At 42.3% G+C, this 14,272-nt stretch overlaps 1 protein-coding gene and 1 non-coding gene across 2 annotated transcripts; both read left to right on the forward strand.

Moving 5' to 3' along the window:
* The first annotated feature begins 277 nt into the window (after positions 1-277).
* On the forward strand, positions 278-12,977 carry ABCF1 (ATP binding cassette subfamily F member 1). Its single transcript, XM_007483482.3, has 25 exons — positions 278-434; positions 1,385-1,431; positions 1,646-1,729; positions 1,868-2,006; positions 2,142-2,179; positions 2,266-2,370; positions 3,327-3,401; positions 3,483-3,587; positions 4,409-4,516; positions 4,732-4,854; positions 5,128-5,228; positions 5,302-5,387; positions 5,714-5,853; positions 6,167-6,315; positions 6,915-6,998; positions 7,251-7,375; positions 7,557-7,669; positions 7,899-8,070; positions 8,509-8,583; positions 8,699-8,769; positions 11,223-11,255; positions 11,341-11,509; positions 11,652-11,716; positions 11,838-11,910; positions 12,034-12,977. The coding sequence occupies exons 1-25, from the start codon at positions 350-352 to the stop codon at positions 12,198-12,200; spliced, it is 2,532 nt and encodes an 843-aa protein (XP_007483544.1). The 5' UTR covers positions 278-349; the 3' UTR covers positions 12,201-12,977.
* Positions 5,229-5,303, forward strand: MIR12326 (microRNA mir-12326). The gene has a single exon (NR_162861.1). It is a non-coding gene; the product is annotated as a microRNA mir-12326 (primary transcript).
* Positions 12,978-14,272: the final 1,295 nt, after the last annotated feature.

Here is a 14,272-nt window from a genome sequence, read left to right on the forward strand (position 1 = left end):
TGAAATTGCATTTGTGCCCCCGTTCCCCTTGAATGTTACAGCATCTTTGTCTTTATTAGTGGAAAGGCCGAGCTACAGCTCTCATGAGTCATTTTCGAAGACCCCGCCCGGAGCTCTGAGCCTAGTAAAAGCTAAGAGGACGCGATGGATTCGGCCCCATCCGCAGTCATTACTTAAAGAGCCTAGTTCTAGACCGCTACGGGCCAGAGCGTGGGTGGTAGGAAGCTGGAACGCGTCCGGGTCGCGTCCCCAGTATCCTATTGGATCTCGCATTACTTAACCTTTTCGCAAGCCACCGGAAGCGGAAGTAGAGCTAGCAGCACCCGGAATAGTCTTAACTGCCGCCGCGATGCCGAAGGCGGGGAAGCAGCAGCAGCAGCGGCAGCTGCCGGAGCCGGAGTGGATTGGGGACCGAGAGAACTCTAGCCCTGCTGGTGAGAGAACAAGACGGACCATTAGAGAGCGAGGCCATGGGGAGCCTAGGATCGCACGTGTGCGAGGGAGGAGAGATGGGGAAAGCAGGCGCGAGGTAGAATCCTAGTCTGACATCTGTCGGAGAGCGTGCGACCGGGAAGACAGTGCGCGTGCGCGGGTTTAGAAGCTGGTCTACTGAGAGTCCTCGGACCCTGAAAGTTTAGGGTGGAGTGAGCATAAGTAGCGTGGAAGCAGGTAGTAGCATGGGTGAGATTTGGGAGGAGAGAACACATATAAAAGATGTGTGTGTAGAGGAGGGTATGGATGGGGAAAATGGGAAACTCGTGTTACTCTGGCTTTTCCTGGATACTCCCTAATGTGGACACTATCCTCCTATAACTCAATTATCAGTAAACCTAAGAAGGGCAGGATCCCAGTGTCCCTCTGGGCCCTGCTAGAATTCTAGATCTTTTAGGCAAAAGAAACAGTGATAACTCTTCTTGTACCCCAAAACCATAGTATCGTGTCTGGAACATTTACTCTCTTTTGATCATGGGCAAGTCACTTAACCTAAATAAGCCTCATGATCTGTAAAATAAGGCTGTGGAGGAGAAGAGAGGAGATTAGTGAACTAGATAGCATCTCAAAAATCTGTTCCAATTATAAATATATAGTCATATATCTTATTGCTCATAGAAGAACGAGGGGGGAAAAAAGAACTAGTTGTATCCCTGAGAGATGATGAGGGTAAAGAAGGATCATGAGGTTAGGCTAAATTGAAATAGATTCTCTCTTCAGAGATAAAATAGAGTTACCTGCCTAGGTTGGGAAAGAGATCCAGGGATTGGGCTAACTTCATTAAGACCCAATTCTAAGAGGAAAATAGACATTGGCTGAGCTTGTAGCAAATTTGAGCTTCTGTAGAATTTAAAGATTGAGAAATAAAGGTATTACTTACTTTTCTCTCCAGATAAGGTTGTCAAGAAAGGAAAGAAGGACAAGAAGACCAAAAAGACGGTGAGAAAATTAGGGACTAAAAGGAAACTTAGAGATGGTAAATGGGCAGTTGACAGTCTATGAAAGTAAATAACTAAATGTGAGGGTCAGGACAATATAAGAAGGAAAGCTGGCGGAAGGGAAGGGACACATGTAGAGTTTGGTAGAATTTCCTTTGGCTATAATTGTTTTCCTTCACTACCCCAAATTCCTCTTATTTCTTCTTATTTCCTAGTTCTTCGAAGAATTGGCTATAGAGGAGAAGCACGCTGGGGAGGAGGAAGAGGAAGAGAAGATAGCCAAAGAAAAAGAACAGCAGGCATGTTGTGCTAAGTGCTATAAAACCAAAGTATCTGAAGCCAGCTTACTATTGTACATGTTGACAGATGTGGAGTTGTGTGAGGGAAGGATAGATAATGGATCTGGGTTTTATTTAGCTATTCCCTTGTGCCTTTAGCAACAACAACAGAAAAAAAAGCGAGAAAACCGGAAAGGGCGACGAAAGAAGGATGCTGATGATGATGACGGGGAAGAGAAGGAACTTATGGAAAGGCTCAAGAAGCTTTCTGTGCCAGCCAGTGATGAGGAAGATGAGGGTGAGTAAAGTGGGAATCCTAAACAGAAATCTTCAGAAAGAATGAGATTGCAGGGGGGACCAGATTCCTTGTGGAAAATTACAAGGTCAGGCATCATGTGTCTCTTTTCTACTTACTTTCTCCCTGTTGTTTCAGTACCTGTCCCAGTACCCCGAGGTGGGAAGAAAGCTAAGGTGAGCACTCCTGTGTGGTGGATGGATTTCTCAGGTCAGAGTTATGGATTTCATGTCTTCACTTATATTCTTCTTTCTTTCCCTAGGGTGGTAATGTCTTCGCTGCCTTGATACAGGACCAGAGTGAGGAAGAAGAGGAGGAAGAACAGCCATTAAAACCTGCTAAACCAGAGAAAAATAGAATCAATAAGGTGGGTAGGAATGGCTCTTCTCAATAGAGTCTAGAATTGTGCCTAATTAATGTTTACAAAATTACTGTTCTCGTCATCAAGTATAATATTCTGACACCTTTCACCTCCTTTGCCATATTTTTTGCATTTATGAGTTCTTACTTGAGCCTGTTTTGTATATGTAGCCAAAATAATCCTTCAAATGTGATTTTTAATCCTGATTCAGGAGCTCTTTTGTTCAATAAAACTTAAGTTCATGACAACCCAAAAAAAGCCCTTTTCCTACCAGGCTTCTGCCTTTTTTCCCTCATTTTTTAATATTTCCTTTGCACAGCCCATTCATCACAGTCAGTACCATCCCATAGCATCCATCTTTCATGTCCCTTTTCCCTATGGATGTAAAGAAAAGTATTATTGTTGAATGGAAAGAACACTAGATTTAGAGGCAGGAGACCTGAATTTAAAATCGATCTCTATCATTTATAATTTGGTTAGTTTTGAGCAAATCACTTCATCTCTCTCTCTGGGCCTCAGCTTCCTTCTCTATAAAATGAGGAACTAGGTTACTTCTAAGGTAACTCCCAGCTTGGAATTTGTGGTCTTGTGTTCCTTTATGCCTAAAATCAGTATCCACCGCCTTTTAGGACACATTTCCCCAAAGAAAATTTTCCCTCATTATGTCAGGTTTAGGCCAGATATCTGTGGTGTGTGTGTGTGTGTGTGTGTGTGTTGTGTGTTCTAGCATATTTGTATTTTTTCCTCATGCCTGAGTTTCTGCCTCATTTATCCAGTCTTCAATGTTCTGGGTCAGAAAACTCTCTTAGTTCTTTTATCTATCTCATAGAGATTTCAGTGAGATGATGTATAGAAAGTGTTTTCACAAACCATAAAGTGCTATGGAAATGTTAGTAGTCAACTATTGTTTCTATTGGCATTACTATAACATGTGACATAGTTGTTTTTGCCATTCTCCTCAGGCTGTGTCCCAGGAGCAGCAGCCTGAGCAAAAAGTCAGAAAGGGGAAGGAAGAGAAGTCAAAAGGGAAAGTGAAGGTAAAGAAAATCCTTTGGGAATGTTAGGAAGAGCAGTCATGGGAATTTCACCTGCTAAAACTATTGTACTTTGCCAATCAGCCTCAGAATAAATTTGCTGCTCTGGATGATGAAGAGGAAGAAGAAATACCCAAAGAGAAGGAACTTTCCAAACAAGGGAAGGATAAACTCAAAAAAGTGGAACAGGTATGGGGTTGCAGGGGCAGGTTCTTCAAGAAGGAAAGAGGGCATTTCTGGTGAGGCTTGGTGCAGGAGGATAAGGGGACTGTATCTCTGGGATGACATAGATCATCTTAAGGGACAGTGTGGCATAGGGGAAAAGATTCAGTGTTTGAAATCAGAGAACTGAAATTCAAAATCTTGTCTATTATCTACCACCTCTATTGAGATGAGCAATCATTTCTTCTTTCTGGTCTCAAAGCCTTCATCAGTAAAATGAGAGTTTGACTTGATCTCTAATATATCTCTTGCAGCCCACAGTATATATGATTTGTGGGATAATGAAGACTCCCTAGTTCATTCATTTGTCCATTTACACCGTTTAAATCTAATTTACTATATGCTCACATGGTAGATACCAGATGTTAGATTATAGTTATTTAGTTCTAATTTCATTTTTCATTCCTTTGTTCAGAAAATGATAATTTTGGGGAAGTCAAAGACATCTTTGTAATATTCTATGGAATTTGAGGTTCTAATCTAGTTGGTACCAGTTGTTTTCTTGACGCCTCAGTGTCTAGTATTTTCTTCCTCTCCAAATTAACTTTCATTTACTACTACTTGTGTGTGTTTTATCACCCAGCAAAACATAAGCTTCCTGATTTATTTTTGTCTCTGCCTTCCTTATACCATACACAGTGCCTTAGTTGTGCACATCGCCACTATTGAATTGAATTCCAACACACAACTAATTGTGAAATAGTGCCACAGAAAAGAACCAAATACCAAATTCCTTGGTCCTTGAGGGAACAAAACTTTGGTTACTTATTGTTTATCCATTCCCACAGGGTTCAGAGGAGGAAGGAGAAGGGGATGAAGAAGAAGAGGGTGAGGTCAAAGCAGATGATCCCTATGCTCACCTCAGCAAGAAGGAGAAAAAGAAGCTAAAAAAACAGGTGAATTGGGGAGAGTATTAGGGAGGAAGAACAGATGTTTGGATTTCTAAGGCAGCTGGAAGTTAGGAAGAAAAGAAGCCTGAGGCTTTAAGGGACTATATAGGATCTAATTGAAGGAAGAAATTATTTGGACCATGTGACCTGGGTTGTATGCCTGGGTATAGGAAGATGGGATTGGATTATATCTAAATCCATTCTTTTTTTCTATTTTGTAGATGGAGTATGAAAGACAAGTAGCCACACTAAAGGCAGCCAATGCTGCTGAAAATGATTTCTCAGTGTCCCAGGCTGAAGTGTCTTCCCGCCAGGCCATGTTGGAGAATGCCTCTGACATCAAGGTAGGTGGGCCCTGAAGCAGAGTGGGGTGGGAATAGATTTAATGTGTAGAAATAGTGCCATCTTGAGGAAAAGAGGTTTGGAATGAGTTATATAAGGGGGGGTAAGAACATTTTAGATTAAGTTATTTCAGAAGGTATGCCATTAAAAACAATGGGGAACTGAGATGGGAGAAAAGATTTTCACTCCCTTTTAGCGATGGGAGGTATGGTACAATCATTGTAGCATGACAAGGTAGTGACTATTTTCTCTCTTCTACTGTCCCTTATTCCCAGCTGGAGAAGTTTAGCATCTCAGCCCATGGAAAGGAGCTCTTCGTTAATGCAGACCTGTACATTGTGGCTGGCCGCCGCTATGGACTAGTGGGGCCCAATGGGTGAGGAGAGGGAAGGGTCATAGGTAGAGGGATTTGGGTCATAAATCCAGTTCTGACTACTCTTTTTCCTCAGTAAGGGCAAGACCACGCTACTCAAACACATTGCCAATCGAGCTCTTAGCATCCCTCCCAATATAGATGTGTTGCTTTGTGAGCAAGGTAGGAATCAAGAGGATTGAGGAGGAGGGCAGGGAGGATGAAATGTTTTGAAAGTGAGGTGGGTGGGTTATAGGGAGGAGTAGATGGTGGGATGGCTATGTGAATGGTATGGGGAGATTGGCCTGATATGAGGGGGAGAGGAAGAGAAGGAAGAATTGATGGAATTTTGAAGGAGGGGGAAAATATAGGTGTACTATACTAAGGAAAGAGAAGCCTGTGGAAAGAACTAGGCAGAATTTGAGGGAAACAAAGAGAGAAAGTAAGCCCTCTGGAGGCCAGGTGCCTGAGCTCCAATCCAAGAACCACAACCCTTTTCCCCACCACAGAAGTGGTAGCTGATGAGACCCCAGCTGTCCAGGCTGTGCTTCGTGCTGACACCAAGAGGCTGAAGCTTCTAGAAGAGGAGAAGAGGCTCCAGGGAAGGCTGGAACAAGGAGATGATGCTGCAGCAGAGAAGCTTGAGAAGGTGAAGGACATTCAGAGAACAGTACATAGGGAGACATTCAGGGACTTGCTTTTTATCAAACTGTGTTAATGAAGGAACAAGTGAATAAAAGTGCTTACTGTATGTCAAGCACAGGGTATATTAAAGATACAAAAGTTTGGGTTTGGGAAGCTACAGGGACAGTGAGAAGAGTCAGTTGACATGATAGGGAACAGGATAGGATGTGAAGCATGATCTAGGGTGGCCTAAGTATAGAGTGTGCACCATGTGGGAAGCAAAGTTAGCAAGATGTTCAGGACTTAAAATCATCATTATCCTTTTACCTTTCTTCCAGGTATATGAAGAACTTCGAGCTATGGGAGCTGCTGCAGCAGAGGCCAAAGCCCGTCGAATCCTTGCTGGTCTGGGCTTTGACCCAGAGATGCAGAATCGACCCACACAGAAGTTTTCGGGGGGCTGGCGTATGCGTGTCTCCCTAGCCAGGTAGAACTAATTCCACCAGTCCCAAAGTGTCCTTTCCATGTTTTTTTGTTGTTGTTGTTTTTGCTTTCCATTATTTCCCAGGGCCCATCCAGATGTGTAAAGAAAGATAATTCCTTTCCTACTCACTGCTTATTGGCACAGTTGAGTGCCTAAATTTTTCCTTATTCTGCTTTTAGTAATATTTTGGTATCTCAGCCTCCTTAGTAGAAGGCAGTTAGGTGACTCAGTGTATAGAGTGCCAGGCCTGGAGACAGGAAGACTCTTCTTCCAGAGTTCAAATCTAGTACTAGCTATGTGACCCCTGGCAAGTCATGTAAGTTTGCCTCAGTTTCCTCATCTGTAAAATGAGCTGGAGAAGGAAATGGCAAACCACTCAAGTATCTTTGCCAAGAAAATTCCCAAATGGGGTCATGAAGAGTTGGACACAACAAACACCTGAACAACTTAGCAGAACACTAGAAGGCTTTAGGTAAATGTCCTAGGCTTCTCCCACTCCCACCTCCCATTCCCCAAGTTTTCAAAGGAAACTGGAGGATCTCTTGGGTAAAAGAGACCTGTTTCTTCCTTCCTTGTAATCTTTCCTCTACTCTATATTATAGGGCACTTTTCATGGAGCCTACACTATTGATGTTGGATGAGCCTACCAACCACCTGGACCTCAATGCTGTCATTTGGCTCAACAAGTGGGTCATCTTCAAGCCTAACCTTTCTGTTTACATCCTTTTTGAGATTCCTTTATTATGTTATATTGATTTATCTTCCCTCCTTACTTCAGATCCCAGATATCTTTTCATTTTCCTTGACACCTTCAAAAAACATCTTTCTGTGATACCTCCAAATTTCACCCTTTCCCATTGATTTTACCTTCCTTTTAACCCTGTCTTCTTTAATTTCAACATTGGTGAACTTACCCACTTCCTTTTTTTTCCCCAAAGTTATCTTCAGGGCTGGCGGAAGACACTGCTCATTGTATCCCATGACCAGGGTTTCCTGGATGATGTTTGTACTGATATTATCCACCTGGATGCCCAGAGGCTCCACTACTATAGGGGCAACTATAGTAAGTGGAGAATGATGAGGGCAAGGGGATTCTTCTTCACTTGGGGTCTTCTAGCACACTAAAGGGGATAGAAAAATGGGCAAGAAGGCATAGTGATGACCTAAACACTGCCAAGACCCACATCCTCTCCCAAATAGGTAAGAGGGCAGCTGCTGATTCTTACCTTCTATTCCTGTCTTAGTGACATTCAAAAAGATGTACCAGCAGAAACAAAAAGAGCTTTTGAAGCAATATGAGAAGCAGGAAAAGAAGCTGAAAGAGCTCAAGGCTGGGGGCAAGTCCACCAAGCAGGCGGTGAGATGCAGGGGCAGGGGCAGGGGCAGATGACACCCAAGTCTTTTGCAACTAGCATGTTTTGTTGAGCATCCCTGACTTGAGTTTTCCTTTAGGGAGTCAAGGCTTTTGTTGAGCACACCCTTTCATTTTTCCCTAGGGTGGGATAAAGGAATTATGCCCAGAGATTCCTATAATCTGATCCATGCAGATTGCATGATACCTATGCTTCCATCTCCTGCCTCCCCAGGAGAAGCAAACAAAGGAGGCCTTGACTAGGAAGCAGCAGAAATGTCGGCGGAAGAACCAGGATGAAGAGGCACAAGAGACACCTGAGCTTTTGAAACGACCAAAGGAATATATTGTGCGATTCACTTTCCCTGACCCTCCACCACTGAGCCCCCCTGTGCTGGGACTGCATGGTTAGTGGAGAGCCTATAAAGGCAGGACTAGGATATGTACACACACACATCCTTAAACCTACCCAAATGCTTCCATCCCCCTCATCTTAGTCCTATTCCTTCTCTGTTGCCATATTGTCTCCCTTCCCTCCCCCTCCCAGAATTGATAAGCAATTCAATCTGGAATATGCATGTATTGTCATGCAAAACATTTCCTGGTGCCATTTTTACCCCTAATTGTTTTTTTGTTTTGTTTTGTTTTGCTTTATTCATGCTTTTGGTTTTTTAAACACTATATCACCTCCCTTGAGAAGACTCTTTCCTTGTAAGCAAAACAGTTCTTCTTGGGCCTTTTTCCTGCTCAATTTACTCCAAGATAAGGCTGAGTTATTTTGGTAGCCCAGGAAGATTGATGAAGAATCCCAGGCTAGCTTAGCCATGTCCCCTCTCTTATTCTAGGTGTAACATTTGGCTATGAGGGACAGAAGCCACTCTTCAAGAATCTGGACTTTGGAATTGACATGGACTCAAGGAGTGAGTAGAGGAACAGGAATAGGTATGGGTTGTGGGGATTAGAAGTGGGAAGCCAAGGAAAATTACTATAGCAATTTTGTCTCTTTTTTTCTCCCCCTTTAAACCTGTCCTCCAGTATGCATTGTAGGCCCCAATGGTGTGGGGAAGAGTACACTGCTACTTCTGCTCACAGGAAAGCTGACTCCAGTAAGTTTGGGGATCCCATCTCCCACTGACTTCTTCTCTTATACCTGGGTCTCTCTCTGCCTTCCATTTTTAGTATTTAAGGGAGGAAACTGGGGGAGAGGTAAGCAAGGATGTTGAAATTATAGTGTGGAGAGGACCCTGAACCTTGACCACCTTTCTCTATATGAACAGGAATCTGTTCCCAGGAGTCTCTGTTAGTGGATACACAGTTCCTTAAGGGTCATACCTAACCCCATATTCCTGCCCTCCCTGTAACAATTGTAGTAATTATTCCTCTTTCTAAACATAGATGTTCCTAGGAAAACTTCTACTAATAGTATCATTTGCTTGGGGCTAATTATCCCCTCCACCAGCACCATACCTCTAATGCCTTTCTTCTCCATCTCCCATAAGTCAGACTTGATAGCTTTTCCCTTGATAGTTATACATATGTAACTCAACTATTACTCCTCCTCCCATGCCCCCCAACAAATGGCAAGAGTACTGTGCACTTCTGTCATCACAAATACTTGTATCTTCAATGTTAGCTATTACCTTTCCCCTCTGGTCCCAGTATTCCCTAGGAGAATTCAACTAACTGGGGAGATATAGCTCTCTCTAGACTGTGGGAAGTGCCTGGCCCTTTAATTTAAAGGCCATGATAGTTCTCTTTCTTTCTTCTTTTTTTTAATTGTAAAACAAATTTCCACAAAAGTTTTCTTAAGTTATATAATCCATATTATCTTCCTCCCTTCTTCACCTCCCCTCCCAGAGCTGATAAGCAATTCAATCTGGGTTATAGGTTTCCATATTGTTCATTTTTGTAAGTGAATAATCTTATAAAACCAAAACCCCAAAACATATACCCAAATAAACAAATGATAAATCATGTTCTTTATACTCTTAACAATTCTTTATCTGGAGGTGGATAGCATTCTTTTTCATTGTCCTGGATTGTTGTGTTGCTGTTAGTAGCAAAGTCTTATAGTTATACTTCTGGTGCCTCTTACTCCTGTTGTAGTTTAGAAACTTACTTCCTTTTAGAAGTAGCTGCTGTACCACACATAAGCTATTCTTAGAATATATGGGGTGTTCAACAATGATGATATATTCTCCCAGTTCACTTATTGCTTGCCTTAAACAAGACTTGTAATAATTTGCTACCCATGATGTTTGTAATCATTCTATTTTCCAAGATATTAGATTTCAAATAAAACATGAAAGGATATAATGCTTTATTTTTAAAGATGTTTTTATTGATACTTTTCAGATTTTCACATCTCCATAATGGCCCCCAGTATCCTTCTCCCTCTCCCAGAGAGCCATCCTAGGAGTAGTAATTTTTAAAGGCATTAAGAAAAAGAGGGGAAAAGTTAGCCTAACTGAGCAGGACATTGAAACAGGCTGAAAATATTTGTACCTCCCACTCTTGCAGAGGGATAGAGGGAAGACTGTTTTCTTGTATCTCTTCTTTTTGAACCATGCTTCTTTATCATTTTTCAAACTGTACTTTTGATTTTGTGTATGTGTGGCTTTCTTTTATATTGTTGTAGTCATTGTATATATTGTTTTCTTGACTCTTCACTCTGCATCAAATCATATAGATCTTTCCATGCTTCTTTTAACAACATAGTAATATTCCAGTATTCATGAACCATAGATTATTTAGCCATTCCACAATCAGTAGCATCTATTAAATAAGTTACAATTCTTTGCATTTAGAAAAAGGGCTGCTGTAAATATTTTGATATGTAAAGGAAACTTTCTTCTTATCACTAGCCTCTGGGGTATAAAGCCAGTAATGGAATCTCTAAGTCAAAAAATATGGACATTTTATTTACATAATTCCAAATTACTTTCCAAATGGTTGTACAGAGTTCTACCAACAATGTGCCAGTGTGCTTATTTCTCGTAACAGTGACTAATTCATCTTTGCTAATTTGCAGGGTACGAGGAGAAACCTTGGATTTCTAAACCTAAATCAGGAGAAACCTGATTTACATTTATTATTTGTGATTTGGAGCATTCTTTCATATGGTTGTTAGTAATTGACAGTTCTCATTTTGAGAACGATTTGTTCATATTCTTTGCTTAACTATTAGAGAAATAGGTAACTTCGATGTGTATAATGCTGCTGAGCATAATATTCTGTTCTTTTGCTATTGACCAGGTTGTCCCTTTAACAGTAACCCCATTCTTTCTGAGCCATTAAGTCACATATCTCCTTTCCCTTTCTCCCAGCAATGTTCTCCTTTTTTTTTATTATTTTAAATTTTTTCATGTTTATGTGATTTTTCTCTCCCTTCCCCCTCCTGGAGCCAACAAGCAATTCCACTGGGTTGTACAAATGTTATCACTTGATACCTATTTCCATATTTTTCATTTTTGCTATAGAATGATCTTTTAAAACCTAAACCCCAATTCACATCTACCTTCTTGGTTATTACCTTCTTAATCTCTTCTTTTCTCTGCAGACTCAAGGGGAGATGAGGAAAAACCACCGGCTGGTAAGCTCTGGAGAACCTAGTACTGGGCAGGGAGGGGTATGGGAGAATATTAATTCTTTCTGACTATACTTTCTCCCTGTGGTAGAAAATTGGCTTCTTCAATCAGCAGTATGCAGAGCAACTACGCATGGAAGAGACTGCCACCGAGTACCTTCAGCGGGGCTTCAACTTGCCTTACCAGGATGCCAGAAAGTGTCTGGGCCGATTTGGCCTGGAGAGCCATGCCCATACCATCCAGATCTGCAAACTCTCAGGTGTGTCTTAGGGGCAAGGCTAAGGAGAACCTCATTTATATAGTCCAGATACCTGGGAGAAACCAAGTATTTCAGCTCTCTGGCAGTTCTGGGAAGAATGAGAATTTTTACCTTCTCTGTCTCCCATTTCCTCCTGCCCCAGGTGGACAGAAAGCTCGAGTAGTGTTTGCTGAGCTGGCCTGTCGGGAGCCAGATGTCCTCATACTGGTAGGTCCTCATACATACCATACTGGTAGGAGAACTAAAATTAAAGGGAAGGAGGTGGGAGAAGGAATGGACAGGCATTAGGGCTACTAAACTGTGGGATCCTCCTCTGCTTCTTTCACAGGATGAACCAACCAACAACTTGGATATAGAGTCTATTGACGCTTTGGGAGAAGCTATCAATGAATACAAGGGTGGTGAGTCAGCTTAGTACAGCCCTGCTTTCCCATCCCTCTAGCATGTTCCCTTCTACCTCTGGTTTCCCACTGGTCCAAGTTCTCTCTGCCTCATCCTGATTGATTTTTCCCCTTTTTCAAAAGCTGTAATTGTCGTCAGTCATGATGCTCGGCTAATCACAGAAACCAACTGCCAGCTTTGGGTGGTAGAAGAGCAGAGTGTTAGCCAGATTGATGGAGACTTCGAAGACTATAAGAGGGAGGTGCTGGAGGCCCTGGGTGAGGTCATGGTCAATCGACCTCGGGAGTGAGGTTTTCCTCCTGTATGCCATTCTAGCTAATCAGCCTATGTGGCCTGGAGGTCCCTCCTCCTTCCCCCTCCCCTCCCACCACCACCACCACTACCACTACTTGCAAAAAAGGGCTCATCATCAACCAATGCAAGACCACTGAGACATCTGCAGGTGGGGCTTTGCCTGGTGTGCCAAGAAGACCATCACTTTAATTGATGCACAGATCAGATGGAAATACTGGCTTTGGCTTTGATATCTTGCAGTGTAGGTGGAGAAACTATGGCTACCACAATGCATCATTGAACATTGACAGTATAGATAATGGTTCATCTGACAGATCCTCTGATTTGAATAAGCTTTGCACCACCACTTCACCAGATGCAGCACAGCGGCTGTGCAGTGGAGTTTGAGCCACCCTTCTCCGACTGTGCTGTGTCTCTGATGCTCTGCCCCTTCTTGCAGTCACAGTTTATAGGGACCCAGGTTATGGGCATAGGGCCTTGGGTCCACCTGTCAGCACTACTTTGAGGAGTGATCCTGTTTTATTTTTTTGGCCTAATTGGCTCCAAGAGGCCCTAGGAACCTGACAGGAACCTCCAGCTGCATTCCAGAGGTGGAGGAGGTCACACCAGATGCCTATTCAGTGGGGATCATGGTCTTTAGAGGGGATGGAGCCTGTTTGCTGCTGGTGTCCACCATCTCTTTGTATTTGTGGATTAGGGGGCAGGGAAGGGATGCTGCTGAACCTTGTCCCTCTGTGTGCCAGGGGATGGAATAAAGGAGAGTGAATTGCCATCGCCTGTCTTTATTTTGGGGGCTTTGGGCCTTGAGAGGATTGCCATGACCAGCTATGTGCTGCCCTCCTGTGGCCACAACATAGAATAACCCAAATGTGAAACGATCACTCCTGAGCCAACAAGTTTTATTAATCATCTAGCATGTTCAGAGTATCAGAGGACAGGAAGAAATAAAGTACCTATATGCATGACATTCTGCTTGAGAACGACATCAAAATGATGGTGTCGAGTGGTACCAGAGGGATAACTTTAGGAATGCAGAAAAGAATAATGGGCTATAAATGGGAAGGCTTTGGATCCCAGGATCATCATAAGTTGTAATGGGACCTTGGATATCATCTAGCCTAAACCCCCTCATTTTCCTCTTAAGCAGGCCCAGAGAAGTTAGGTGACTTGGGCTGTCAGGTAGGCTTAGAACACAGAGCCTCTAACTTCAAGAAATCTTGCCACTATGCCCCATGATGTGAGGAGGTGACCTTTAGAAGATGGGAAAAATAATGAAGTCATTCCGTCTAGGAATAATATCCTGAACAAAGGTGTGAAGGTGAAAAACTACAAGATGTTTTAGAGAGATAGCTGAGAAAATTAATTTGACTAGGGTAAAGGGCTGTCATAAGAATGTGCCCAGAGGAAAGATGTCTGGCCTGGCTAAGGAGTTTATAGGCATTTTAATTTGTAAGTAAGGAGAAGAAATTTGAGTTAGAAATTGGTTAGTCATGCATATAGTATTTTAAGGGTCTGAAGCTGGGTGGTTATAAAGAGAATGAAGAGGACTTCCTCAATAACAATAGCAGGTATTTATGTAGCACTTAAAGATTTAACAAGTGTTTTATGTAATTTCATTTAACAAAGGATAGATCAGAGTTGAAATTAAGTCAGGGAATGATTGGAGATAGGGACAAAATGTAAAGGGATCAACAATTGCATAGTTTGGGGTGAAATGTGTTCTGTTATATACATGTTAATATTGAGGTGATGCTGAAAAACAGAACCCAAATATCAGAGAAGTAAAGTTGTGAACCTGGAGTTTTGAGGGCTGTTGACATGGATTTAGGCATTATCTGCATAGAGAAGATAATTGAAGCCAGAGAATTTGATGCCTCCTCTAAGTAAATAAAGAGCCAAGGACCTTGGAAACACTTAAGAATCAGGACACAGTAGAGGAGCCGGGGAAAGAAGTTTGATGAAGTTGGCTAAACCAGGATTGTAGAAACACAGAAATCAAAGATACCAAGTTTTAAGAAGGAAATGAGTGATCATGTGAAATAATGAGAAGCAAGAATAAGGATTGAG

The sequence above is a fragment of the Monodelphis domestica genome, chromosome 2, assembly GCF_027887165.1.
Source record: "Monodelphis domestica isolate mMonDom1 chromosome 2, mMonDom1.pri, whole genome shotgun sequence".
NCBI classification, from domain to species: domain Eukaryota; kingdom Metazoa; phylum Chordata; class Mammalia; order Didelphimorphia; family Didelphidae; genus Monodelphis; species Monodelphis domestica.